This window comes from Talpa occidentalis, unplaced genomic scaffold (assembly GCF_014898055.3).
Source record: "Talpa occidentalis isolate TD23 unplaced genomic scaffold, MPIMG_talOcc4v2.1 talOcc4.17, whole genome shotgun sequence".
Lineage (NCBI taxonomy): Eukaryota > Metazoa > Chordata > Mammalia > Eulipotyphla > Talpidae > Talpa > Talpa occidentalis.
The window spans coordinates 12,891,201-12,918,919 of record NW_023601754.1 but is presented as its reverse complement, the minus strand read 5'-3'; the positions used below and the strand labels follow the sequence as shown (position 1 = coordinate 12,918,919).

General features: G+C 39.0%; 1 protein-coding gene across 1 annotated transcript in view; it reads left to right on the top strand.

Moving 5' to 3' along the window:
- CFDP1 (craniofacial development protein 1) overlaps nt 1–27,719 on the top strand; it is a 103,298-nt gene that overhangs the window by 2,197 nt on the left and 73,382 nt on the right. Inside the window, exons 2-5 of the mRNA XM_037516162.2 lie at nt 6,726–6,843; nt 8,344–8,563; nt 8,883–9,010; nt 21,427–21,546. Coding sequence (XP_037372059.1) covers nt 6,726–6,843; nt 8,344–8,563; nt 8,883–9,010; nt 21,427–21,546 — 586 coding nt within the window. The remainder of the gene's footprint in view (nt 1–6,725; nt 6,844–8,343; nt 8,564–8,882; nt 9,011–21,426; nt 21,547–27,719) is intronic.

Genomic DNA, 27,719 nt, shown 5'->3' with positions numbered 1-27,719 from the left:
TTCAAATTTTAGATTTGACTCTGGAGCAAAAGTTCTCTGTACTGTTTGCAAGATTGTTTTTGAATTATAACAATTCCTTGTTTTTTCTCCTATTCCCGCATTCCATCTTGACTGCCAAAGACAGAAAGTGGAAACCTTGGCAGTAGAGTTTTCAATATTTTATCTTTTAATTCCTATATTGACTTTTTTCCTTTTATAGTTTTGATTTTGAATAGCTTTTTGTTCCTTGAGGATATCCTTTTATAGCAACATTTTATTGTTTCATAAGTGCAGTATGTGATTGCTAAGAAATTAACAGTACTTTAAGGTTAGTTTTAAACTTAACAGTAAATTTCAGTGCTCTGTAAGTTTTGACAAATGCTGAGAGTCACCAAAATTAACAGCTCTAAGGAAGCACGCCCTCCCCCAAGGAAAAAAAACAGATAATCTTGTTTGAATAGAAACCATTTGATTTCTTCCTTTTCAATAGGTATACCTTTTATTTCTTTGGATTGCCTTATTTCTTTTTTTTTTTTTTTTTTACAAAGCATAATACAATATTTTATTTTTTTATGTAATTATAGCTCCATTTCTTTTTTTTTTACAAAGCATAATACAATATTTTATTTTTTTTATGTAATTATAGCTCCATTTCTTTTTTTTTTTAAATAATAAATTTTTTTTTATATTCCCCATACAATTGCAACCCCCCATTCTGATCCCAATCCCTCCCCTCCCGCCCCCCACCCCCCAAAAAGTGTCTCTGTTTCATAGTTTTTTGTTGATTCTGATTTTCACTTTCTTATAGTTATTCATTTTCCTGGTCCCTTATTTAAGTTTCTAGATTCCTGCTATGAGTGAGACCATCCGGTATTTTTCTTTTTCTTTTTGGCTTATTTCGCTGAGCATGATCCCTTCCAGCGCCATCCATGTTGCTGCAAATTGCATGTGTTTATCTTTTTTGAATGCTGAGTAATATTCCATGGTGTATATGTACCACATCTTCTTGATCCAGTCATCTATTTTTGGGCATTTGGGTTGTTTCCAAAGCTTAGCTATTGTAAACAGTGCTGCTATAAACATAGGGGTGCAGGTGCTCTTTGGAATTGATGTTTCTGTGTCCTTTGGGTAAATACCTAGGAGTGGAATTTCTGATGTGACTTTCGCCATCATCCTTGTCTTATTCCCGATTGTAAGGGGAAAGCATCAGTGTTTCACTTTTTAATACAGTGTTAGCTATAGCTTTTTCACAGACGCTTGTATATGTGTATTTTAACTAACTCATTACTAAATCACGTAATGCTACCATGTCTGTGCTATTGTGCTCTCCATCTTAAGAAGAAGAAAGTAAGACACTCAGTGTCATTCAGGTAGTCTGAGGTTGAGCTGGGATTTGATCCTGGCAGTTTTCATATCCTGCCCCTTACCAGATGCCTATCATCAGGTTAAAGAATTTACCTCTATTACTAATTTGCTGAGAGGTGAATTTTGTCAAATGTTACTTGTCTTTCTAATGATTAAGTGGTTTTTTTTTTTGTTTTTTGTTAATGTGGTGAATTAGAGTGATTGATTTTAAAAGTTTCAACAGCCTTTTATTTCTCACATAAAACTCACTTGATTTTGGGCCTTCCTGGTGGCGCACAGATTAAGGCAGAGCTATCAAGCTTTCGCCAGCCACTGCAGCATGAGTTGGAGTTGAAGTTCGATCTCTGGCCAGGGAGCTGACCCACATGGCTCAGCAGACCTCTCCTGTCTCACCTGCTCCTTCCCTCAGCAGTGTATTGCAGTAGATTTACCTGCTCTGCTCCCCACTCTCTCTGGTGGGTCCTTTCACCACCTTTCCCCCACCCCACATGTCTGGCTTGCACCCCAGTACTGAATGCATAAATAAATCTTAAAAAAAAAAAAACCTCACTTGGTTTTGATATTTTTATATATTGCTTTTGGTTCCTATTTTGTCAAAAATTTTTGCATTTGTGTTTACAAGGATGTTGGTTTGTAGTTTTCTTTTAATTTCTCATTTTAGTATCTGCTAATGCTAGCTTCTTAAGATGAGGTAACTGTTTCCTCCAAGGTAAATAGTTTTCACCATGTATTTGTTTTTGGCTTTATTATGTTAGATGATTTCTCAGATTTTCAGCAATTAGTAATTGTTTGGCTCGCATTTAAGCATGGGGAACTAAAAAGGTGATTGGAAGTTCTGACTTTAGAGATTTGTTTATTTTGTGCTTAGTTGTCTAGATAGACACCACATTTATTACTTTTTTTTATAATAGTCTTTTTGGCTTTGTTCATTTATGTAATTTAAAATTTGCTTATCTCCTATTAATGAGATGAGCATATTTTTGAAAACTATGTGTAGCTCCTTCTCCGAACTGTTTGCTCATTATTATGACCAAAAAAAACTTACTATGAAAAGTTGATCCCAAAATGGCTATTGCTTGTTTGTCCAAATCATAATTGAGTTCAAGATAACACATAACTAGATGTCCCATCCCTTAAATCTGTATTAATCTAGCTAATTTCCCTTTCTGTAATGACATTGATTTGCTTAAGAGAGGACCTGAATTTGTCTAATTGTGCCCTCCTGGGAGTTTTAGGTTGGTCCTTTGTCCCTTGACTTTTTCTATAAATTGGAAGATACATTTAAAACTTTATGCATTCAAATGCAATATTTTTGGCTAGAGCACTTTATTAGTGACTTATGTGCTTCAAAATGTTTAATGTCAGAAGACACATAATACCAGTGATTCCCACTTTTGACACTTGGCTCAGGATGATGAGTCTGATGCCTCTGTTGTGTAAGCATTCTGTGTGAAAATGTTCTGTATGCTGGGCCTCCCCGGTGGTGCAGCGGTTGAGCACTGGGCTGCGAAGCTGCCCGCAGCCTCTGCAATGCTGGTTCAATCCCCTGTCACCAGCGAGTGTCCCTCTTGCCGCTCAGACCTCTCCTGCCATGCCCACTGCTCCCCTCAGCAGTGTATTTCATCAGTCTGTCTGTTCTGCTACTCACTCTGGCTCTGGTGAATCTTCTCACTCTCCCACACTTCTGAATGTGCCCAGTGCTTGCATAAATAAATTTTAAAAATTAAAAAAAAAACAAATAAAAATATTTTTAAAAAATTCTGTATGCAGTGTACTTAATGGATAAAACTTAAATTTTTTCGTGATAATCCTTGCCTTAATTACTTCGTCATTAGAGGTAAAAGGAGTGTCTTTCTAAATTTGTAGAAATTACACACTTAAACACTTATCTGGTTGATGTTCTGTAAAGTACAGCTTTCCTGCATCAATTTGGGGCAAGTTAAATGTTTAATTCATCTCTCTTAATTACCAATTTTCAAAATAGTTATCTGTTAGATTAAGGAGTCTAAAATGTACAAATTATTTTTTGTTTTTTTTTTTTAATATAATAAATTGTTCACGGATTTTTATCAATGTGATGTGTTTTAGTCTCCTAAGTTGTGTTATTCCTTTTTATGCTCAAGATAGCACTTTTGGCCTCTATGAGTTCTTTCAAACAGAATTTTACATACTTTTTTTTTTTTTTTTAAATAGAGGCATGTTTTATTTATTTATTTTGTTTGTTTGTTTGTTTTGTTTATACATGCACTGGGTACAGTCAGAAGCGCGGGAGGGTGAGAGAATTCACCAGAGCCAGAGCGGGGAGCAGAGAAGGCAGAAGGACCGAAGTACACTGCTGAGGGGAGCAGCGGGCGGCAGGAGAGGTCTGCGCACCATGTGGGACCACCCTCGGGGAGCAGAGCAGGCAGAGGGACTGAAGTACACTGCTGAGGGGAGCAGCGGGCGGCAGGAGAGGTCTGCGCGCCATGTGGGATCCTCCCTGGTGGCCGGGGAGCAGCCGGGGATCGAACCGGCGCTGCAGAGGCCGCGGGCAGCTTCGCAACCCAGCGCTCAACCGCTGCGCCACCCGGGAGGCCCCAGAATTTTACATACTTTTAATGTGACCCATTTTTTTAAATAACTTCCTTACTTTCAAGCATTGCAAGGTGCCCCATTTTAACTTTGTGCTTGCTTTCTCTCAGATCTAAAATTGGCTGGTGTTTTTTGTTTGTTTGTTTTCAGGGGGCCCTGAACTGTGAATTGCTACTAGAATTCATTGTTCCTGTGCCATCTCAGTGAACAGATCTAGAAAATACTTAGAGTTCGTGTTGATTTTTTTTTTTCCCTTGCTCAGATTTTTGGATTTGTTACTTGTTTACATAGCTATAATTTTGGAGTACAACTTTCCACTTCCATATGTATATATACCTCACTCATTTATACTGTAAATTCAGTTTTAATATTTGTGTTTTCACCTGATTTCTTTGACTTTATGATTGTGTGTGAATTTTTTTTATTCTGAATATCTGGATTCCCTGTATGATTAACATAACTATGTACTTGCTTTAGCCTATGATATAAAGGAAATAATTTCAAAATACCAACATTGATGTTACTACGAGGAACAGAACTTTTTTTGCCATAGGAATGAATCTTGCTAAGGCTGTATGGTTGTTTCTAAAGCCCTAACTATTAATCTTTTCTTTGTGGTTTATGTTATTGTTTGGGTATGAAGTTATGTTCGTTTGTTTATTCAAGCAAATCTTGATTTAAGGGATTTTCAAAATTCTGTAGAATGATAAACACAAAGAATTCTTACTTCTATTACTGCCTATTCCACCCTCATCCTTATAGATAGCTATTTTCATTATTTTTTGTTTGTCCTTCCAGAATTGCTTTTTGCAAGTATAACAGTAGAGTGCATTTAGATGCCCACTTTTGTGGTTTTATGTCTTTTAAAGTTCTTTTGCTATATTGATTTTAAATCAAAAGGAAGCAAAATTACATTGGTGAATTCTTAGCTTGGAATTCATTCCTCTCTTCAGGAAACACTTATCACTTAGTGTCTGAGATACCAAACTTGTTTCCATTTTAGAGTCCTTATATTTACTGTTCCATCAGCCTTGAAATGCTTCCTCTTCAGTGTTTCACGTGACTAGTGCTGTCTCAGTATTTTTTTTTTTAAAGATTTATTTATGCATACAAGAGCTGGGGTACAGGCCAGAGACGCGGGGGTGAGGGGCGCGGGGGACAGGTGAGAGGATTCACCAGAGACAGTGGGGAGCAGAACAGGCAGACTGACTGAAATACACTGCTGAGGGGAGCAGCGAGTGAGACAGGAGAGGTCTGCTGCGCCATGTGGGATTCTCTCTGGTGGGCCAGGGATCTAACTCATGCTAGAGGCTGCAGATTGCTCCATAGTGCGGTGCTTAACCCCTTGCGCCACCTGGGAGGCCCAGTATTTTCTTTTTTATTAATCTCTGCTGTCATATTTGTATTGTTCAAAAGTTAAAAAATTTAGATTTATGCAAAAAATTTTTAGTCATCGTAATATTTTATGAATGTCATGGTTTTTCTTATCTCTGAGGATAATAATTGTAAAGGTTTTTTATCTTTTTGAGGATACTAGTTATAAAAAAAGTATAGTTTTTTCCCTGTTTCCTCTGAATTCCTTTCTGTTTGTTTTCAGTCTTGCCTTTCAAATATTAGCAAGTATTTGGCCACTTCCCTCAGTGTTTGGTTATCCTTGGTTCACTGGTTGTATAGGAATATTCAAAAAGCACAATTTGTAATAACCCCCCCCACAAACTGGAAACAACCTAAATGCCCATCAATAAAGAATGAATAAATAATGGTATTGCCATATGATGAAATACTTTTTAGGCATGATGATTAAACTATAGGTACATCTAACAAAATGAGTGATTCTCTCAAACAGAATATTAAGTGAAAGAAGCCAGACTCAAGAGTATATATGTATAGATAGATAGATATCCTTCGGTCGGGTTAAGGCTCAAAAACAGGCAAAACTATTCTGTGGTGTTAGACGTCAGCATAGTGGTTACCTTTAGGATGGGTGTGGTGACTTGTTACTGGAAGGAGACATAAGAGGCCTTCTGGGATACTGATTTTCATGTTGTTCTTGCCCTGGTTCCTGCTTCTCCACATGTGTTCATTTGGCATTTCATTGAACTGTACTTTAGATTTATGTGCTTTTCAATATATGATACAATGCAAATATAAGTTTAGATGAAGTGAAAAAGAAAAAGGCTAGTTGAATCTCCATTGGGCAGGATTTATTGACTGGTGCCCAGAGAGTGATCAAAATAGGCATCCAGGCAACCCTCTTTTGTTGGGGATTTCTGCATGTTGGTGTATGAAGGTGGGAAATAGATGTGTGTGTTCTTTCTGCTATGTCTAATGGAAGTCCTCAGGCCTCTCTCTAAGTCTCTTTAATTGACAAGACAAGATATCTTTTGATTACTTTTGAAAGATACCCAAGATGACATGGGACCATCAGTTTGTTCTTTGAAAAGTACTGTAGTATAATTGGTGTTTCCATGTATTTATTCATTCAAGAAATACTTAAAAAAATACAAATGGAATTAATGTCTTTGTGTGTAGAGCATAGCTGAAATCTTAAACACTCCCTGTAAGTGGGATAAGTTATGGAGGGAAGTAGGACTCGATGGAAGCCTAGAATAGGGTAACGGTCTTGTCCTTAGGGACAGATTTCCTTAAGGAAATGATATTTTTGTTACGTGAAGAATAGAGAAAATACTGGATTTTTTTCTTAATGAAAATACCTTGATGTGGAAGTCTTTATTCTTAATGAAAATGTCTCATCTTGATGTGAAAACCTTTATTCCTATCTGTCTGACCACCCTATTATGTGATTTCAGGTGGAGAGTATAGTGAAGATGATGTAAATGAATTAGTGAAGGAAGATGAAGTGGATGGTGAAGAGCAGACACAGAAAACCAAAGGGAAAAAAAGAAAGGCTCAGAGCATTCCAGCCAGGTGATGCTGCCCTCCAGGCCCGTAGAAGTCAGGGCTCTTGTCACAGCCATTCTGGCTATTGAGATTGATCTGTTGATTTCTTACTGGTAGGATTTCTTGCCTTTTACTCATTAAGAGAAACATTTGATATCGTTTAAGGATTAAATTCTTGGTCTCTAGCAAGCTTTAAAAAAATTTTTGAGATTTAAAAAGAAAGTTAACAGATGATATGTACATCTGGTTAGAATGAAAAATTCGTTTACTACAAAAATGTGTCCGCTGCCCCTAGCCCTTATTGCTTTGCCTCAGAACTGTGTTACCAGAGATCTCAATGCATGTACTCACATATGTATGTTTTCTACTCTGTTTTGTTTTGTCATTACATTTGAAACAGCTTTATTAGGACAAAGGAAAGAAGATGCTCACTCAGAAACAAGTAGGCTAAAAAATCCTACTCTGTTTAAAAACCCACAAATACTAGCATACTCTGCCGATCATTTCTCACTTTCCTGTTTCACGTCTTGGAGATGCTATCATGGCATTTTACATAGCTGTGTCTTACTGTTTTCAGTAACAGCATAGAATTACAGTATATGTGTAAGCCTCACTTTATTTAAATATTTTTCAATGAGAGACATTTAGATTACAACTTGCCTTAGCACAACAACAAACAAGATTGAAGTGAATATTCTTTGTATTATATGTATGTCTGTAAATCAGATCTGTAGAATGTTTAATCCTGGATTAGGCCTTCCATAGGAGTTGGCACTAAATTATACTCCCTCCAAAAATTATGAAAATTCTGACAGATGTACTCACATAGGGAAACTTCCATGGAAGTCTTTTATTCTCTTTGATTGGTGTTCTGTCTTCATGGATGTTGAAGCAAAAAGTAGATTGTAGTTTATAAAAGGGGAAAAAAAGAATTTTAGTTATTAAATTATTGACTTGAGTCAGAATGGCTTAAGAAGCTATTTTCTCTTGTCTCAGGTCCGGTTCTTTAATCTTTGAATTTTTCTGTATTCTTGCTTTCCATGTCTTTAGAAAGAGGGAAGGTATATGGATTTTCCCTCCCCTGAGAACTCTAGAAATAAACTCTAGAATAAATTTGGAACTCTCCTCAATAGGATGTGTTCTCCAAATGGAGTGACTTTAAGAAGTAAAAAAATTATCTGGCTTTTTGATGTTCTTAAAAACACTCTTTCTGGGCAGATTGATTCCATGTGGTGATTTTGGGTGTTTTCTTGGTGAAAATAGCTGATCCTGGCTTAGAAGTAAAGCACTGTATTTTCATTCTGTTTGGAAGGGAGTGTATCCGTAAGAACTGAATTCTTTCTTACTTCCACAAAATTTTATCAATAGTTTACCTCCCCAACTTCCCCCACTGTGAGGTTAATCAGTAGTCCCAGATTTGAAAGTTTTCTACGGTTTGCAGTATCATGTTTGGAATTGAGGGGATAACTGAAATCATTGTGCATTGTCTCTCTTGTCTTTTGTTTCTGTGTGATTGTTGGCGCTTAGGAAGAGAAAACAAAGTGGCCTCTTGTTAGAAGACGAGGAAGAGGACGGTTCCAATGAGGACTCTGGAGGAAGTAGCGGCGAGGAGGATGACCCTGCTGAAGAGCAGGAAAAAGGCATTGGGACAGAGGATGCAAGGAAAAAGAAGGAGGATGAATTATGGGCCAGCTTCCTCAATGATGTTGGACCAAAAACAAAGGTGCCCCCAAGCATGCACACTAAAGTGAGTTTGATAGGTGAACGAGATGAATGTTCTTCCAGAAATACGCTAAGTTCCTGGAAAGGTTTTTGGTTATTTTTTAACAAACAGATTTGAAACCTAAAACAGAAATCAGATCAGATGCCTTTTGATAGTAACTACTGAGTGAAAAACAAAGCATTCCCTGTAGTAGGAAAAATAAGTCTTTGTAATCAGGTAAATTTCCAATAGATCTTTAGCTGTTTAAGATGGAATGTTGAAGAATAGCCTTAAATACAGTTTGGATACTTCTTTCAGCTTTCTTCCTTACATGAAACTAATTATATTTTTTACTTTTTTAAAGAGAGAAGAGGAGAGTGAAGAGACAAGTTCAAGTAAATTGTTGGTCAAAGCAGAAGAACTAGAGAAACCTAAAGAAACAGAAAAAGTTAAAATCACCAAGGTCTTTGATTTTGCTGGTGAAGAAGTCAGGTAAGATGACTTTCACAGACATAAAAATTAGTTCTTTAAGAGTGAGTATCTTTCTAAATGGTGTTAAGACATCTGTCCTCATTCCAGCCTATTATGATTGTTTACAAGAATTTTATTTGAGCTCAAGGCATACAGGTGGCTCCATGAACTTGGAATTTGAGGGAACAAACAATGAGAAAAGTGCTTTCATATATGGCAGTGTGATTTTTGGTTATTATGAAGTGGTTAGGTGAAGTGGTAATTAGTTTTTGGGTATTACAAAATGGATAGCGGAACAGAAACAAGAACCTTTAAATTGAGGTAACACTATGTGATTCAGCAATATAGGATGATACCTCTTCATGAAATAAGTTTGTGCTTCCATTTATCCATTGCCATGTTTTCTGCTTTGCCTCAATCATTTCTCCTTTTATTACTTTTTAGTTGTGAAGCATGAGCCCCAGTGAAGCCTCTGAAATCAGATAAGAATTGAAAGCACTTAGGAGAGATATTTGATTCCAGTATTATTTCTTCATCTTAACATTAGTTTTTAAATTGATTCACGAGGTTTATTACCAGTGTAGAAAAGTAGTAGGGCCTTGAAACCTGGTTGTTCTAGGTAAGAACCATATATGCCTAAAATATTCCTTTCCCCATTTATTTAAATTTTATTGCCTGAAAACAACAGGTCTATAATTTGGAAATGAATGAGAACAGAGAAGTTCCAATCAATAATCTTACCTAGGTGGTCATTTATTTTCCTTGGCAATAATTAATTAGGCTTGTATGCTCTCAAATTCTAAATATCCCTAAAATTGATACTCTTAAAAATACCCAGTTTCTCCCCAGTGGTGCAGCGGGGTTGAGCGCTGCGCTGTGAAGCTGTCTGCACCCTGTGCAGCATGGGTTCGATTCCTGACTGGCAAGAGGGAAACCCACATGGCACAGCAGACCTCTCCTCTCTTGCCCGCTGCTGCCCTCATCAGTGTATTTCAGTCCGTCTGCCTGTTCTGTTCCCCGCTCTGTCTCTAGTGAATTCTTTCCCCTCCCGCACCTCTGATTGTACCCCAGTTCTTGTATAAATAAATAAGTCTTTAAAAAAAATACCATTTCCAGGCCTCCCCGGTGGCGCAGCGGTTGAGCGCTGGGTTGCGAAGCTGCCCGCAGCCTCTGCAGCACCAGTTCAATCCCCGGCTGCTCCCCGGCTACCGAGGAGGGTCCCACATGGCGCGCAGACCTCTCCTGCCGCTCGCTGCTCCCCTCAGCAGTGTACTTCGGTCCTTCTGCCTGCTCTGCTCCCAGCTCTGGCTCTGGTGAATTCTCTCACCCTCCTGCGCTTCTGACTGTATCCAGTGCTTGTATAAGATAAATAAATAAATCTTAAAAAAAAAAAAAATTAAAAAAAAAAAATACCATTTCCAACAATTGGCAGTACATCTTGGAAATTAGCATTTGGCATTATAGTATTATAAATGGTGTGAAACAAAATTTTTTATTATTTAAAAAAAAATTTTTTTAAAGATTGATTTATTTATGCATACAAGAACTGGGATATAGGCCAAAGGTGCTGGGGGTGAGAGGATTCACCAGAGACAGAGTGGGGAACAGAACAGGCAGATGGACTGAAATACACTGCTGAGGGGAGCAGCGGGTGAGACAGGAGAGGTTTGCTGGGCCATGTGGGTAGCACCTTGCCTGGCCAGGGATCAAACTCGTGCTGCAGAGGCTACGGATGGCTTCATATTGCTGTGCTTAACTCTTTGCGCCATCAGGGAGGCCCCCCAACTTTTTCTTCTGAAAATTTTCACTTAAAGAGATGTTGCCAGGGCCTCCCCGGTGGCGTAACGGTTGAGTGCTGGGTTGTGAAGCTGCCCGCAGCCTCTGCAGCGCCGGTTCAATCCCTGGCTGCTCCCCGGCCAGCGGAGGAGAGTCCCACATGGCACGCAGACCTCTCCTGCCGCCTGCTGCTCCCCTCAGCAGTGTACTTCGGTCCTTCTGCCTGCTCTGTTCCCCACTCTGTCTCTGGTGAATTCTCTCACCCACCCGCGCTTCTGACTGTACCCAGTGCTTATATAAATAAAATAAATAAATCTTAAAAAAAAAAGGATGTTGCCAGAGGGCATCCCTGGTGATACAGAGGTTAAGTCTCAGCACTATCACTGTGAAGGCCTGAATTCGATCCCTGGCCAAGGAGCTAATCCATATATGGTGCAGCAGACCTCTCTTCTCTCTCCCTCTGCTCCTCTCAGCAGTGTATTTCAGTAAGTCCATCTTTCTGCTCCCTACTCTGTCTTGTGAATCCATTCACCCCTCGCACCTCTGGCCTGCACCCCAGTTCTTTTATGCATAAATGAATAAAAATAAATCTTAAAAGAAAAGAAAGAAATGTTGCCAGAATGATATTATAATAAATACCCATGTACCCATCATACAGATTTTTTTTTTAAATAGAGGCATGTTTTTTAATTTATTTTATTTATTATTTGTTTGTTTGCTTTGTTTATACATGCACTGGGTATAGTCAGAAGCGCGCGGGAGGGTGAGAGAATTCACCAGAGCCAGAGCGGGGAGCAGAGCAGGCAGAAGGACTGAAGTACACTGCTGAGGAGAGCAGCGAGCGGCAGGAGAGGTCTGCGCGCCATGTGGGACCCTCCTCCGGTGGCTGGGGAGCAGCCGGGGATCGAACCGATGCCGCAGAGGCCGCGGGCAGCTTCGCAACCCAGCGCTCAACCGCTGCACCACCAGGGAGGCCAACATCATACAGATTTGCTAACATTTTGCCTCTCTGCCGCTTACATCTGTATTTCTCTCTTTTTGTCTTCAAAGAACCATATGAGAATTACTTCTATTTATCCTGATATCTCACTCTTAAATACCTCAGCTTTGTTCCTCACCAACAGGGCATTCTCCTTTGTGGCAGTATGACCCTCACTTCTAGTCAACTTCACATTAATGCAATTATTTTCAACTTCTTGATGACCGGTACTTTTGTAAAATGAAAGATTACTAGAAAAATAAATTAGAAAGATAAAATATACAAGCCCAACTTTTTAACAGTAAGATCCTATAGACAAGAATTACATTTCATTGAATGTAGTTAAAATGAACATAAGACAGGAAAAAAAATTATGTAAATACTTAATTTACATAATTAAGTATTGAAATATGAGCAGTTGATACAGTGGATCACTGTTACACTTTATTATTCTGTAATTGAAACAAAAAAACTGAATATTATCAGTTCTCAAAACTTAATATATAGACATACATTGAATAAATGCTGCTTATATTAATTTTTAAAGTTTTTAATATGACAAAATAACTTACTTCTTTCTTGTTAATTTATCTTATGTGGGCTTCTCTGGTGGTGCAAGGGGTTGAGACGCAACCTATGAAGCTGTCCATAGCCAGTGCAGCACAAGTTCGATCCCCGGCCAGGGAGCCACCCACATGGCACAGCAGACCTTTCCTGTCTCACCCACTGCTCCCTTCAGCAGTGTATTTCAGTCAATCTGCCTGTTCTGTTCCCCACTTTGTTTCTGGTGAATCTTCTCACCACCACTCCCCCCACACCTCTGGCCTGTACCCCAGCTCTTGTATGCATAAATAAATAAATCTTTAAAAAAAAATTTATCTAATATAAGTTGGATTGATAATACCACTCCTCTTAGAGGATAATGTACAGTTGACCTTTGAGCAATGTAGGGAGGGGCTAAGAGTGCAGGCCCCACACACTTTGAAATCTGAATAATTTTTCACTCCCCAAAAACTTAACTACTAACAACCTGCTGTTAACCATAAGCCTAATGTGGTTGATTACACATATTTTGTATTTTATATATTGTATTCTTAGAATGAAGTAAGCTAGAGGAAAGAACATGTTGTAAAATCATAAGGAAAAGAAAATTTATTTACAATACTTTTGACTGTGAGGTTTGAGGGCCAACTATACATCTGTTGAAAATAATCCGTGTATACGTGCATCTACACAGTTCAAACCCATATTGTTCAAGGGTCATTTATATATGTATAATATATACATATCTTCTTCTGTGTTGGTTTTCATTTTTGTCCTAATAATACTTACAAGGAAACCTACCTCACAAAGATATTTTCATGAGGATGGAGGTACAGATTTTAAAGCAGTATCATTATGTGCTCTATTTCCATTTTACTTTTATCCAATATAAAGCCATTTTCAAAGTTCATCTTCGGAATTCTATTAGTGCCAGTTCCTGACAAGTTATAATTAAATTTGTTTTAATTCAGTGAAAAAAGAAACTCTGGATGCATAAATTTCCTATTTGTGGATAGTCTTTTCATGGAAAATATAATTCAGGATATTCTGTGAAACATTAATCTGTTGAAATTCTAGTCTTTCAGGAAAAAAAATTGTTCTTTCAAGCTTCTAAATTTTATTTTACTCTTGTAATTTATTTGCTATTGAAAATGTGTTGATTCCTTTCTTGCATGGAAATAGAGAGATTATTATAGATACCAGAGTTATCAGACAAATAAGGACATTTTACCAATTGAGAGCTTTAAAATTGGAGCCATCTGGTTACTTTTTTTTCTTTTAGAAACAATGCATTATTCTTCAGTTTATCATTCTCAACATTTTTATTTTTTGTAATCATTGTGCTCTGAGCATGCACTATAACATGCACATTTAAGATCATCCTTCATTTATCACATTTAAAAGAGTCCTCAGGGCCTCCCTGGTGGCGCAGGTGGTTGAGTACCGCACTGTGAGGCTGTCCGCAGCCTCTGCAGTGCGGGTTCGATCCCAGCCGGCTGGTGAGGGTCCCACGTGGCGCAGCAGACCTCTCCGTCTCACCTGCTGCTCCCCTCAGCAGTGTATTTCGTTAGTCTGCCTGTTTTGTTACCTGCTCTGCCTCTGGTGACTCCTCTCACCCTCCCACGCATTTGGCCTGTACCCCGGTTCTTGTGTAAAATTAAAAAGAAAAAGAAAAGAAATTCATCTATTAAAAACAAATAAATAAATAGAGTCCTCTAAAAATTTAATGCATTAACTTCGCATAATTTACAATTTTTACTACTAAGAAAAATTATATTTTTTGGCAGCAGGATTTTTTCAATGAGGAAAATGTTGAGAAAACAACAGAGAATGTTAATTTATGTTCTAGTACAAGCTTCTTAATCTAAACTGTTTTCTTATTTTGCAGCTGCATCATTGGGAATACTCTTCTAAACACTTAAATTTCCAATCACATTTGTTGACAATGTGATGTTAGATATATACATCAGTGTCGGTTTTGTTAGTTATAAAGAAACTGAAATCAATCCTTTATATCATCCTCGTGTTTAAACCACACAAATACTAAATATCACATTAGCAGTAACATGGCCTTCTTCAAATTGCATCAAGAAAATTCCCTGCTAACTTTATTATAGTTTTCACTGTCTTAATTTAAGCCAGATCCTGAATATGTCAAAGTTTGGTGTCATTAAAAAGTTGTACTTGAAACATTTTCTTTGTCTCGGTTACCAAGATTTTCAGACAAACAGTTTGAAGGTTTTGGCAGCAGTATTTGTTTTTAAGTTATCAACTGAAAGTGCTCCTTTCTGAGAAGATTACAGTGCACTGATGTTAATGTGTGGAATTTTGCATCCACTTCTACTGGCCTGTTAGCTTAGTATTCTTTCTTCCAAAATTTTTTTTTGATTGTTTGTTTTATATGTAAATGCCACTGAAGTTTTGATGGATCCATTGCTTCATTAGCCAAAACATCTCTGCAAAAAACTCAATATGATTTTAGCACTGCATGACCAAACTCTGTACATGAGGTCTCATAGACTAAAGACAGTTGACCTTCATTTCTTTGGCATCATCTCCATTATCATCATGTAGTTTACTACTGATGCTGCATTCAGAAGGTTGTGTTTTCTTTATAGAAAAGTACAATGATGCTTGTTTTGCTGCCAGTGATTGGATTAAAAAATATGCCAGTTTCACTTTATTCACTTAGTTACTAATTTTAATCTATAAATTTTTTTAAAGATTTATTTTATTTGTACAAGCAATGGGTACAGTCAGAAGTGCGGGAGGGTGACAGAATTCACCAGAGCGGGGAACAGAACAGGCAGACTGACGAAATACACTGCTGAGGGGAGCAGCGGGCGCAGCAGGAGAGGTCTGTGCGCCAGGGAGCAGCTGGGGATTGAACCGGTGCTGCAGAGGCTGCGGGCAGCTTTGTAGCCCAGCGCTCAACCGCTGCGTCACCAAGGGAGGCCCTTTAGTCTATAAATTTTAGAAGTCCCACTTGGTTGCCTCCCCTGGTGACACAGCGGTTGAGTGCTGGGCTGCGAGGATGCCCACAGCCTCTGCAGCGCCGGTTTATTTCCCAGCCGCCCAGCGAGGGTCCCACAAAAAAAAAAAAAAAAAAAGTCCCACTTCGTTAACTATTAAAATGAATGTAAAAATAACAACTTATAAAAATAAATGCTTAAATCTTCTTACACTTTAGGGTTTTAGTTGACAGAACCCTAAAGTGACATACAAATTGTAATGTGGTCATACTGTGCATGACTGATGTACTAATATTGCACATGTCCACCTTCTGAATTTGACAGTACCAGAATTGGTCCAGAATCTGCTTAATGCAGTGAGTCCACTGATCATGTCTTGAGTATTAAGACAATGTCAAATTGCTAGCTAGGTTTCTGAATACTTCGAATTTCCATCCTCATCTCTTCTCGGACCAATAACAGGGTTGTTTTGCAACTCATATTTTAAAGTGCTTTCCTAGGAGTCTGCTCAGATTTTCTCCTAGTTATCCCAGTAATAGTCTTTATAACATTATTTTTTGTTGAGTCCAAGATCTAATCCAAGTTTATACTATGCATTTAGTTTATCCTCTTTGAAATTAGAACTGTTTTTAAGATTTTTATTTCATGGCATTTATATATGTATATTTTTAGTTCATTTGTATTGCAGAATATCCCTGTTTGAATTGTTGCATTGTTTCCTCATGATAGGCTTCAGATTGATGATGTTTTGTCTACCTCAGTGCATCACATCAGTAACTTACCCTCAGTTTTAGTGGTGATAAGTTAGACCACTTAAGGCAATATCTGTGAGTATTCTCCATTGTAAAGACATGCTTTCCTTTGATCAGTCATTTAGGGGGATCCATTAAAGAATTTTTGACCATGTGCATTTGTAATGTATTTTGCTGTGGTAAATCACACTGGAAACGAATGAGTTATCCAGTAGGGGGTAGCAGACCACTGAGGAGAAACCTTTAGTGGTTTGGAAGTCCTGCAAAAATAATACAGAAAATATTTACCATTAGGAACATAGGTTTTAACTTTTTTAGAAGTCTTTCTTGGCTTGCATTATTTCCCAAATGTCAAAATGGAAATCGAAGGAAGATTTATTAAAACTTCAGTAGAAAAAGTATTAAACTAGTAAATAATTGTTGTGGGGAATCGTTAAATTTCCTAACAAAATTAAATTTTGTGGTCTTATTGATATTTATAAATATAGTTGTCTGAATAACTAGACATACTTCCCACTTCATTTTTTAAGCAAATGGATGGTAATTTTAAATATTGTATTCAGGGAGCCTACTATTTCTGTGATTTGTCAGAAGAGGGCAGCACCATGTCTCAAAAACAAAGAGCTGTAAAAAGGGAAGCTTTTTTCCCCTGTCAACATACACATGTAATTTATATCCAGAGGTTATGAATGCTTTTAACTTTAAACTACATTGCAGACATGTATCACATGACAAGTTGTCTGTGACTCTGTCCTGCAGAAAATGAAAACCCTGATAATAGTTGGTGTAGTGTGTTTTTTTTAAACTTATATTGTTTATACTTAAATTTAGGTATTATAAGTGAATCCTCATAGGAAGTTGGGACTTGAATTTTAATTGACTGCCAGTTGTTAATGTGGTATATGGATGTGAGCATATCTTTTTTAACTCTTCATATCATTATTCTGCTTTTTCTTTTTTGTCTTTGTATCAAGTTTAAGAGCATTACTACATCTTTAAGAAATATGAGAAAGAGCTAGTGATGACTGGGAAGAATTTGTAAGTATAAGCATAAGGTAGTGTTAGCACAAAGTTAGTCTTTTAGTTTTTTCCTAATAATATTTTAATTGTTAAATTTTGGATTTTTCCTTCTGCTTTATATTTCCCCAGTTGAAAAAAATGTACAGCTTATTAACCTTGTGGAATGAGGAAAAATAGTATTTTTTTGTCCTTCCCTGACACATAATCAGCTGAGTCAGTTAGCTCAGACTTTCCTAATGAGTCACTTTTTGGAAAAGGCCAGTCATGGAAAGTTTCTGGCTAAATAAAGACTTTTCAGGAAGTTCTAAGTAAGTGAAAATGAAGTTAAAGTGGAATTTCTCTTGATAACACTTGAATTAACTTGCTAATAGTGGTCCTTTTCCTGTCAGGTTTTCCTTTTGATATATTAGAAGTGGTCTGTAACTTAATGTTCTACTGGAAGATTCAGACAGCTGAATTTCTTTTTATTGTTTGTTAAAAGCAGAGTTCTAGGCCTGCTGTCAAGGAAGACTAATCGCCTGGCATTACTTTGTGTCAATTACCAAAGTCCCTGAGGGAAATATACCAGCTTATAGAACTTTTTTCCTGATGAATGTGGAAAGGACTTTGATTCCAAGAATGACAGAGATACTCCCACAGCTTATACTTTTCCCTGCTTTATTTGTGACCCTTACTATAGACTGTGCGTTATCATGGCTTGTTTTCATGGTTACCTGTCCTCATGGACGGAGAGTCCTGTAAGTGCACAGACCATGAATCTTTTCCTGCCTCCCATCCCTAACAGTGCCTTGATCTAGGTTGCTTTCCAGAAAATGTTCACTAAGTTGTCTTAGGTGGCTGCTAAAAAGGTTTTGTCAGTCCTCTGGTAAAACAAAACAAAACTGATTTGTGTACAGGCATCTTTTACTTTTCCTGTAACTAGATCAGCTTGATCTTCTTTTTCTCTTAATAACAATATTCTGAGGGCCTCCCCGGTGGCGCAGCGGTTGAGCGCTGGGTTGCGAAGCTGCCTGCAACCTCTGCAGCCGGTTCAATCCCCGGCTGCTCCCCGGCCACCAGAGGAGGGTCCCACATGGCGGGCAGACCTCTCCTGCCGCCCGCTGCTCCCCTCAGCAGTGTCCTTCGGTCCCTCTGCCTGCTCTGCTCCCCGCTCTGGCTCTGGTGAATTCTCTCACCCTCCCGCGCTTCTGACTGTACCCAGTGCATGTATAAAACAAACAAACAAACAAATAATAAATAAATAAATAAGACATGCCTCTAGAAAATTAAAAAAAAAAAAAAAAAAATAACAATATTCTGAAATTCCACAATTAAAAAAAATTTTGTAGTGATGTTCCTTAATGTTGATCTTTTAAAATTTGCTATGTTGAATGCTCTGTGACTCCTCTTGTGGAAATTCCTCCTCCTCGGAAATTTTCCTTTTTGTTGATAACCTCTCCCCTATTTTCACTTTTTCTGAAACTTTATTAGTTAAATGATGACAGAGTAGTTAGGCTAGTCTACAATATGCTGGGGTAAAAGACCCAGAAACTACATAACACAGTATATACTTATTTCTTACTGTAGCAAATTCTAATACAGGTTCAGTAGCATTCCATCTAGTAATTCAGCTCTCTGGAACATGTCATCTCTGGGATTGCTGTGTCAATGGAAGACAAATAGCTTTCCATTTATTCCCCTCTTTTCAGATTGAGACTTCAGCCCTGTCTTTATAGTCCAGAACTTCTGTGGTTTTCATTTCTCCTAAGAGTAATGGGTTCTACTACTAAGTTGGACTGGAGAGTCTCCTGTGGTTTTAGCACTACCCTGCCCCTCCACTTTCAGAGGTTCCTGGTATCTCATTTACTGAGCCTTTCTAAAAGCTAGTATAGTTTGGTTTCCTTGTTATTAACCATTCCACATTGCTGTAGGCTTAGGAGGTCAGAGAAAACAAAAACCTAAGGCAGTTATACTCCTTGTCTATTTGCTTTCTGTCTTCAGAGAGTTTGGTTAACATCCTTTTTTTGATAGACTTCTTGTTTTTTGTGTGTGGTTTTGCTATTTAAATTCCCCCCGCTGTTTAATAGGGTTTTGGTAGAGACAGGCAAATAAAACTTGTATTTAGCCACCATTTCTCAGTGATCTTCACACTTGTTGTTCATGAGCCATCTCAGGTCTGCCCCAGATTCTGCCCGGGGCACAGAAATTTAAAGTACTCTCTCTATTCCTGCTTCTCGGACTCTGCATTAAGTCTTAGATTTGGATGTGGGTTTATTTCAGTTGTCTATATAGCAGTATAAAGTCACTGCCAAATTTAGTGACTTTAAAACAGTTGTATTATTGTAATTTCTCATAGTTCTGGGGGTGGCTGAGCTCAGCGAGGCTGTTTTTGCTCAGTGTCACTACTGCTGCTGTGGTTAGTGGAGCCATCCCAAAGGTTTCCTTACTCCCATGTCTGGTGCCAGGGCTAGGCAGACTTAGTCACCCAGGGCCAGGATCAGACTACTCTGGCATTTGCCTCTGCGTGGTCTTCCCATGTGTTCTATCCAGCATGGTGACTTCAGGGGGCCATACTACACAGCATTGTGTCTGGTTCACAAATTTGTCTCTTACTACAAGTCTCAATAAACTTGTGTTTGAGTCCAGTGAAGAAAAGGGAGGCTTTCGGGGGGGAGAAAAAGAAAAAAAATAGGAAAGGGGCCAGACTTCTTGTATGGTAACTTTGGGTCTCAAAGGTGCATTCTCAAGAGGGAGAAACAGTTGGAAGCTATATCACCTTTTATTAGCTAGCCTCAGAGGTCATGCACTGCCACTTCCACTGAATTCTAAGAACTGGAAGCCACAAAGACACACTACTTTCAAGGTGTGGTCTCACCCACACACAAATAAACACACACACCCCTGCTTTGGGATAGTTAGGTTGTGGAAGAACAGATAAGATAGGATAGTTGTGATAGTTGGGAAATACAGTCTACTAGAGGGTTCTCTAACATTGCTATCAACACTTGATTTCTGGATAATCTTGGAAAAGTAACTTAACCCCTTGGATTTCCATTTTCTCACTCTTGAATTTACTGATGTGTCTGCTCTTGCTAGAGAAATGCTCTGTAATAAACCATCCCAAAGTGTTTATTATTGCTTATGGGCTTCTGGGTGTCTGGGATTCAGTTTGTCTCAGCTTGACTCCAGGCTGCTTGCTAGGTTCAGATCTGGCTCTTAGGTCTTTCAGCCTCTTGGACCAGCACCTTCTTGAGGCATGTTCTTCTATGGTGAAAGGGAGGGACTCTGGGCACAAGTAGAGAACATAGACATATTTATAGCTTCTATCCTTGTCACGTCACTTCACTTCTCACTGGCCATTAAAGCAATACATGTGCCCAAGTTCATTATCAGTGCGGTGGAAGATTATTTTCTTGGTCACCAGGGAAAGAATGACTATTTGCTGAATGATGGTCTAATCTGTCATTTAAATTCCTCCTCTTCCACTTTTGATAGTGATTATTGAGTGGTTCATTTGGGAGACTAGAGGGACACAAAGATTTAAGTCTGTACGGACTTACATTCTTGAGAAAACGGAATGTGTAGGATTCGCCTGTTAATATTCTTGGCAGTATTATTCTGGACAACCTAATTGAATGTTTCATAATACAGTAGGACCATAACTATGAGCCCTCCTACACAGAGGCTGGAATTTAAACAGAGTTCCTCAGATGTTTTTGTTGACTTGGCAAGTCTAGTCACGCATTGGGACGTCTCTCTTTATCTGAAATTTCAGGCACTGTAAATATTCTTATTTGATCCTTTAGGACTCTGTGTTATTGAGGGCAGTTTTTCCACATTGGAAATTGGACAGGATTCTCAGTCACACAGCTTTCTTTCACTGCTGAATTAGTGCCAGTTTAGTTAGTTTTAAGTAACTTTGTTTCCACTCTGGCTTGTTTTAGGTGTATTAGGAAATACTGCAGAGTATTTCCCATTGTTTATAGTGTGGCTTTTCTCCTTGAAATAATGCCAGTGTTTTTCTCCCAAATATTCTTTCTCCCCATACCAGCTTTTACTGGGTCTTAAAGTATGAGTTCTATTCTGTGTGGGAGCTACTGTGAGGGGCCTTTTTCAGCCTCCACATCAGTAACCGCCAGTGGACTGTGATTCAGTAGTGACTACTGGAGTGTTTTATGCTGACAGAAGTCAGGGAGGGGATCTAATGAGAGATCAAATCTACATACATGTTGTCTCATTTAGAGGGAAAATGTTTTCTAGAACTGTTCCAATAAACTCGAATCTTAAAGTTCAGTAGCCAGAGTTTATTACAAGCCCAGTAGCTATTTCCCCTGTCATTTATTTCCTTTTCTTAGATTTTTTTCCCTCTTTTTTTATTTGCCTTGTAAACTTAGTATCTCTTTCCTTGTTGTACAGGGTGACTAAGGAAGTGGATGCTACATCTAAAGAAGCCAAATCTTTCTTCAAGCAAAATGAGAAAGAAAAACCATCAACTAATGTCCCTTCAACTCTGCCGCCACTGCCTGCCGGGTCAGGGTGAGTGTTTGCAGCTCAGGCCAGTTGTGCCTGGAACGCTGGCCGGCCTGTTTCCAGTTTAAGGACCCCCAGCTTCACTTGAGCTCTCATGACTCCTTGCCTGAGAGGGGATTATGCTGCTGCTCTGCCTTTCCAGAAATATTTGCCAGAATGGCAGGTGCAAAGGAAAATTAAACATAGCTTTCTATTTTGATTCCATTCTGAAAAAAGTCCTCATTTACAGTAGCCTTTACATTTTAAAAATTAATTTCTGAATGAAAATATCAGCAGTTCATCAGAACTTCTAATTCAACTTTGGGTTGAATATTCACTCCCACCCCCCAGTGACCTCAGAGGAACAAAAAGGTCAGAACTGATGTACAGTAATTCTGTTTAACACATTGTCAGACACTTGTTCATTTTTCTTCCTTCCATATTTTCCATATTACTTGAGTTATTTTTAGGTGAAGATTAGAATTCTTTCTCTCTGGAGGAAATAAAAATTCCTTTCTTCTTAACCTATATGTTAGGAGTGAAGCTTCACAGCCAATACAAAAAGCCTGGGTACTCGCGTCATGAGCACCCTGGATCATTGACTGACTCCCGGGAGAGCTCTGCATCTTTAAGGTGTTGGAATTAGTACATGTAATTCAAGGGGCTTCTCCGACTCTTCTGTCACAGTGTGTCACTTCTTCCGTCTCTCCTTATAAAAACCTGTGTCATTGCTACAAACAGTAAAGTTTTGACTTCTTATATTTAAAAAAATACTGATTTTCTTATCAAATAAGCTTTTCTAGGATAGGCCTTTCTCATCTTTGCAACTCTGACTCTGAACTGTTGACCAGAAGCAGACCTGGAGACAAAAGTTTGAATGTAGGTCCTTTTGGTGGGAGGTGACTCCATGAAGTTGTGGGGCGGTAGGGAAGAGAGGAAGCCAGTGCAAGTTGTTGCTGCCCAGCTTGCTGTTGGTGGTAGCTGGTGCTCAGTCCTGCCGGGGAACACAGGGAGATGGCGAAGAATACAGTGCGGACACGGAGGCTGGGCTTTTTATCCTCCAACTCCCATCTGTCCTCATTGGCACAGCTGCTTCCACCAGCCCTTGGGCTGTGAGCTGCAGGTGCTTGGAGTCAGAGCTATGCGCAGGGTTCCCTGGCAGTGAGTACAAGAACACATAGCTGTTTCTGCATCTGCTCCATGCTCTGCATCTGCTTCTTGATCCAAATATTTTCTCTCCCAGTGGAGCTACTCTGTAGTAGTTACACAGAAACTCAAGAAGGAAAGAGATTTGAGTGCTTGCTACCACAGTAGAAGTGATGTAAATACTGATGAAGGCAGTCCATGAATGAGACTGTAATGTGAACAGAGTTCTCCAGATCCTAGTCTGTTAATACTCTAAGCCAGCATTTTTCAAGTGTTTAAAATAAATGAAATATACTAAAAAGGTCATCGTATATGGTAAAAGTAAATATTGTTTCATTAAGTTTTATATTTCAGTCATTGATATGCTTGTACAGTTCTGTAAAGGTTGAGATTTTTTTTAAAAAGGCAGGTCTATAGGGTGAAGCAACATGTTTGCAGTCTTTTAATCATTATATTGTTTTGAAAGTCTTCAGACCACTCGCTTCTAAACTTTATTGATGGCCACTTAAAGTAAGGAATACAGTTTACAGTATGTACTGATGCAGACATAGATGTAAAAAAGAGAAATAAAAATTTGGTGAAATGGCATTTATTGTTATTACAAATGATAAACTGATTTTGTTTTTACATTACTGTGTGTAGTATGTCATTGAAAAAATGTCACTTAATTGATTTCAAAACCTACAAATTGAATTTGGCAATATGTGGATTATCTTCTGCAGGATTTTACTTGGGTTTCCACCTGAGCATCTGCTATTAAATATTTATTTGATGCATTTATTAAAAGTATTACTATGACACTAAACTATATTAATTACCAGACAGAAATAAAGCCAGGGCCTCCCTGGTGGCACAAGGGGATAAGTCGCAGCACTATGAAACTATCTGCAGCCACTGCAGCACAAGTTCAATCCCTGGCCAGGGAGCTGACCCACATGGCACAGCAGACCTCCTGTCTCACCTGCTCCTCCCTTTTTATCAGTGTATATCAGTAGATCTTCCTGTTTTGCTCCCCACTCTGTTTCTGGTGAATCCTCTCACCTCCCGCACCTCTGTCTTGTACCGCATTTCTTTTATGAATAAATAAATAAATAATTTTTTTTTAAAAAAAAAGTTAAACTTTCTTTTACCTTAGGTTTCTAGCATGGTCATTTTCAACTAGCACAGTTTTTACTTCTAGCCTTTTTGGGTATTTCTTAAAGAAGTCCCTACTGATGATTAGAGATTTCACTTGAAAACAAATGTCTTCTATTACTGTAATTATGAAGGTAAATAGAAGAGGGTGAAGTGGCATCCTACAAGGTCAGGTTAAGTCACTGTGTCACTCATAAAACACTCACTGTAGTCTATATCCATGCCTTCCTTTCTTAGAACTCATAGCCTCTGCATGATAAGAAATCTGCTGAGATGATACCTGTAATAGGGAGACCCAGCAGAAAACAGAAGGTATCCTCAAATTAGGATACTTTGAGGAGAGTTTAATAACTCACTAAGTGATGGAAAAACACAGGAATAGGAATAGTGTGGTGTTCCACAGGGCTAGTAATAATGAGACTCCATATCTAATCCTAATCTTGAATGGGCAAGAGACCCTGGAAGCAGGGAGGGCTATGTGGAGAGAGCCTCCTCTGTCACTGAGACATCACTTGAGGGACTGATCCTCCAGGGGGAAACCAGGGGAGTAAGTGATCAGCTCTCCCTTCCTCCCTCTTTCCCATCTCATCAGGCATTCCATTGACCACTGAGGCTTGTGAGAGAAAAAATTACTGAGTGCTTGATACAAGGATAAGGAACATTTTATGCAGAACTGTTGTAACAGGCGTCAAGATTGACAATGGAAGAGAGAGATGAGGACCAACTTCGAACCCAGTTAAGCAGCAGAATGAGGGGGTATCAGCAGGTGGAGCACTACTAAGAGGAGATATTAAAGCTAACAGAATTCTTCCTAAACCTAATTTAGCAGGATTCTTGCTGAAAGCAGGCCGGGGGCTTCCACATCAAAGATAGAAAATGAGGAAGAGAGTGATCAAACATCATGGGTAGAGGATTTCCTCCAAATTGATTGAGCAGAATTCTTCCTAAAACTAAATGAGGCAGGCCCAGCAAAGATGGGGGTCAGGACCAAGGTCTAAAGAAGTTTCAAAGAAACCTGACTAAAATTTGGTGAAGAAAGAAGTCTGTCAGACATTCCATACAAGACCTCATTTGTGGCCCAAAGCAGCATGAGGAACAAGTCTGGAGGGCCAACAGGAAACTGTTTGGGTGAAATATCTTTCAGGGGATTTATCCCTTATAAAGGGGTAAAGTGAAATTTGATCAGAGTCAGTTTCTTTGAAAACTGTAATAGAATGTAACAGATTACAAAGCTATATCTGCCTGGTACCTGTATAAAAGTCCTTGAAGTTGTACATGAAAATAGGGACACGTTGAACTGTAATAATATGGGCCTTGATTTTTTTTTTTCTTTCTTTCTTTTTTTTTAAGATTTATTTATTTATACAAGCACTGGGCACAGTCAGAAGCACAGGAGGGCGAGAGAATTCACCAGAGTCAGAGTGGAGAGCAGAGCAGGCAGACTGAGGAAGTACACTGCTGAGGGGAGTAGCAGGGGGCAGGAGAGGTCTGCGCACCATGTGGGACCCTCACCCTGCAGCCGGGGATCGAACCGCGCTGCAGAGGCTGCGGTCAGCTTCGTAGCCCAGCGCTCAACTGCTGTGCCACCGGGGAGGCCCTGGGCCTTGATTTTTTTTAATAGACTGAGATGACCTTCAAGTTTGGTATGGTAATTTTTTTTTTTTTTTTTTTAAGATTTATTTATTTATTTATTTATACAAGAGCCGGGGTACAGGCCAGATGTGCGGGAAGGTGAGAGGATTCACCAGACAGAGCGGGGAACAGAACAGGCAGACTGACGAAATACACTGCTGAGGGGAATAGCAGGCGCGACAGGAGAGGTCTGCCGCGCCATATGGGACCCTCGCCGGCTGGCCGCGATTGAACCGGCACTGCAAAGGCTGCAGACAGCTTCACAGCGCTGTGCTCAACCACCTGCGCCACCAGGGGCGGCCCTGGTAGGTAATTTTTCTGAAGTGCCTCTCAGCTGCTGCAGTTGTAACTGTGCTTGGGGAAAGACGGGACGAAGGGGATTCGGATTTAGGTGCCATAAGTAGGTATATTTTATCATACAAACTTTAGTATCTACTGCAGACTGCGTGTCCAGGGTATGGAAAATCTTTTCAAGGAAAGGAAGAATCTACAGAAATCATTCAATTTATTATAAGAACATTATCAGTGTAGTAAAATCTTTTGCTACACACTTATCATTTGTAATTTTGGATCTACTTCAGTTTATAGAAATTATCTAGCAGAAGCACTTTATTTTCTTCTTTCTAAACAAATTTAAGCAATACAGGAAAACCAGAGCAGGAGAATAAAACATCCTGTCCCCACATCCTTGGCTAGCAAATAAGAACAGATTCACGGGAGCAAATGTTTGTAACTGAAAATGCATTTCCTCTACATGTTTAAAATAGCACACTGCTTAGCTATAAAAAGTCAAAGTTTATACTTTGGGAATGGAGTAAAGCAAACACCCAGTTTAAAGGAGAGGCAGGAATCAGCAAGGACAAGAAACATTCTCTAGTCTCGGTGGTGGAAAGCACAGCTCTTAGTGTGTCTAAATTCCTCCAGTTTTGTTGTCCTAAGCTCTTGTTTCTCTTTTTATTCCCCACTCCCTCCAGTTCACTACCAGTACTGTTGGCCACTGGAAGCCAGCTTCTGCCAGCATTTATGGGTATCTGGCTGGTCAGCTTTCACCCCACATTACTACCTGTTTCCCCCAACATATATTACTTTATTCTGGCAGTGGGTTACCATTGATGTCATTGAAGTTTATAATCCTCTTTGCGGACATTACCACATTTGATTAATGGCTTACTATTATTAGTTCCCTCCTTAGAGATAGGGAATGACCTAAAGCAATAAAACAAGAATGAAAAACATTTTCCTATGGAGTTTTGTCTTCTGTTGATCCAAAAGAAAAAGATCGTATTGTTGTGTCTCAAAAGCATCGTGGATGGTGTCGGTATAGCAGTGCTTGCTCCAAGGAGGAGATAGGATTCCTCATGTGCCGTACTGAAGACAGAAGGCACAGACTACAGGCCCAGGAGGCTGGCTGTGCTTCACTGTTTTTGTGACTTGTTTGTGTCGACGTATCTGATCAGTCAGTCCCCGGCAACCTTTAATTTGTGCAGCAAGATTTTCTGTTAGAACAGTTAAGGTGACCTCACTTTTGTTGCCTTTTAAGCTTTAAAATTTTCCATACATAGTTCTTTGATAGAAAACAGTGAGTATTTCGCTTTAACAAAAGTCAGACCTAGCCACAATATTGGGAGAAAATGTTTCTAATTTTTTAATGTGAATCTTTTGTTATGCACGACCAGTAGAACTTCTGGCCTATTGTTGGTTTTTTTTGTTGTTGTTGTTGTTGGTTTTTTTTGTGGGACCCTCACCAGCGGCGGGGAACCTGCGCTGCAGAGGCTGCAGGCAGCCTCTCAGCCCAGCGCTTAACCACTGCACCACCAGAGGAGGCCCTGGCCTATTGTTGTTTCAATGCTCTTTTACCTTTAAAGGAGTTATTCTCTTCATGAGTGAGAGGAGCATTTCAAAACTGTCTAATTAAATTTCAAGAGTTTCTACTAAGAGGGAATAAAGGATTCCAAAATTATTCACAGCAAATGCGTTTACATCAACAACAAAAAAAGACTCCCTTAGAAATTTGATTTCATCTGGTTCGATGCCCTGATGAAATGCCTGACTCATCAGCCTGTACCCATATGTCTACTGAATACATGTGTCTTGTGAGCTTGCTTCATGCCCAAAGAATGGCCACTCATGGAGGAGGAAAATCTGCTATGTTAAGAGTAAGGGATCATTGATACTTACTATAATAATTAAGATAATTAGAAGAAAGGGGGGGATTCCAGCAAGCATGATGTGTGATCTTTTGGAATTCGACTGGAAAGGGTATTTTTTAAGAGAACAAATGATATTTT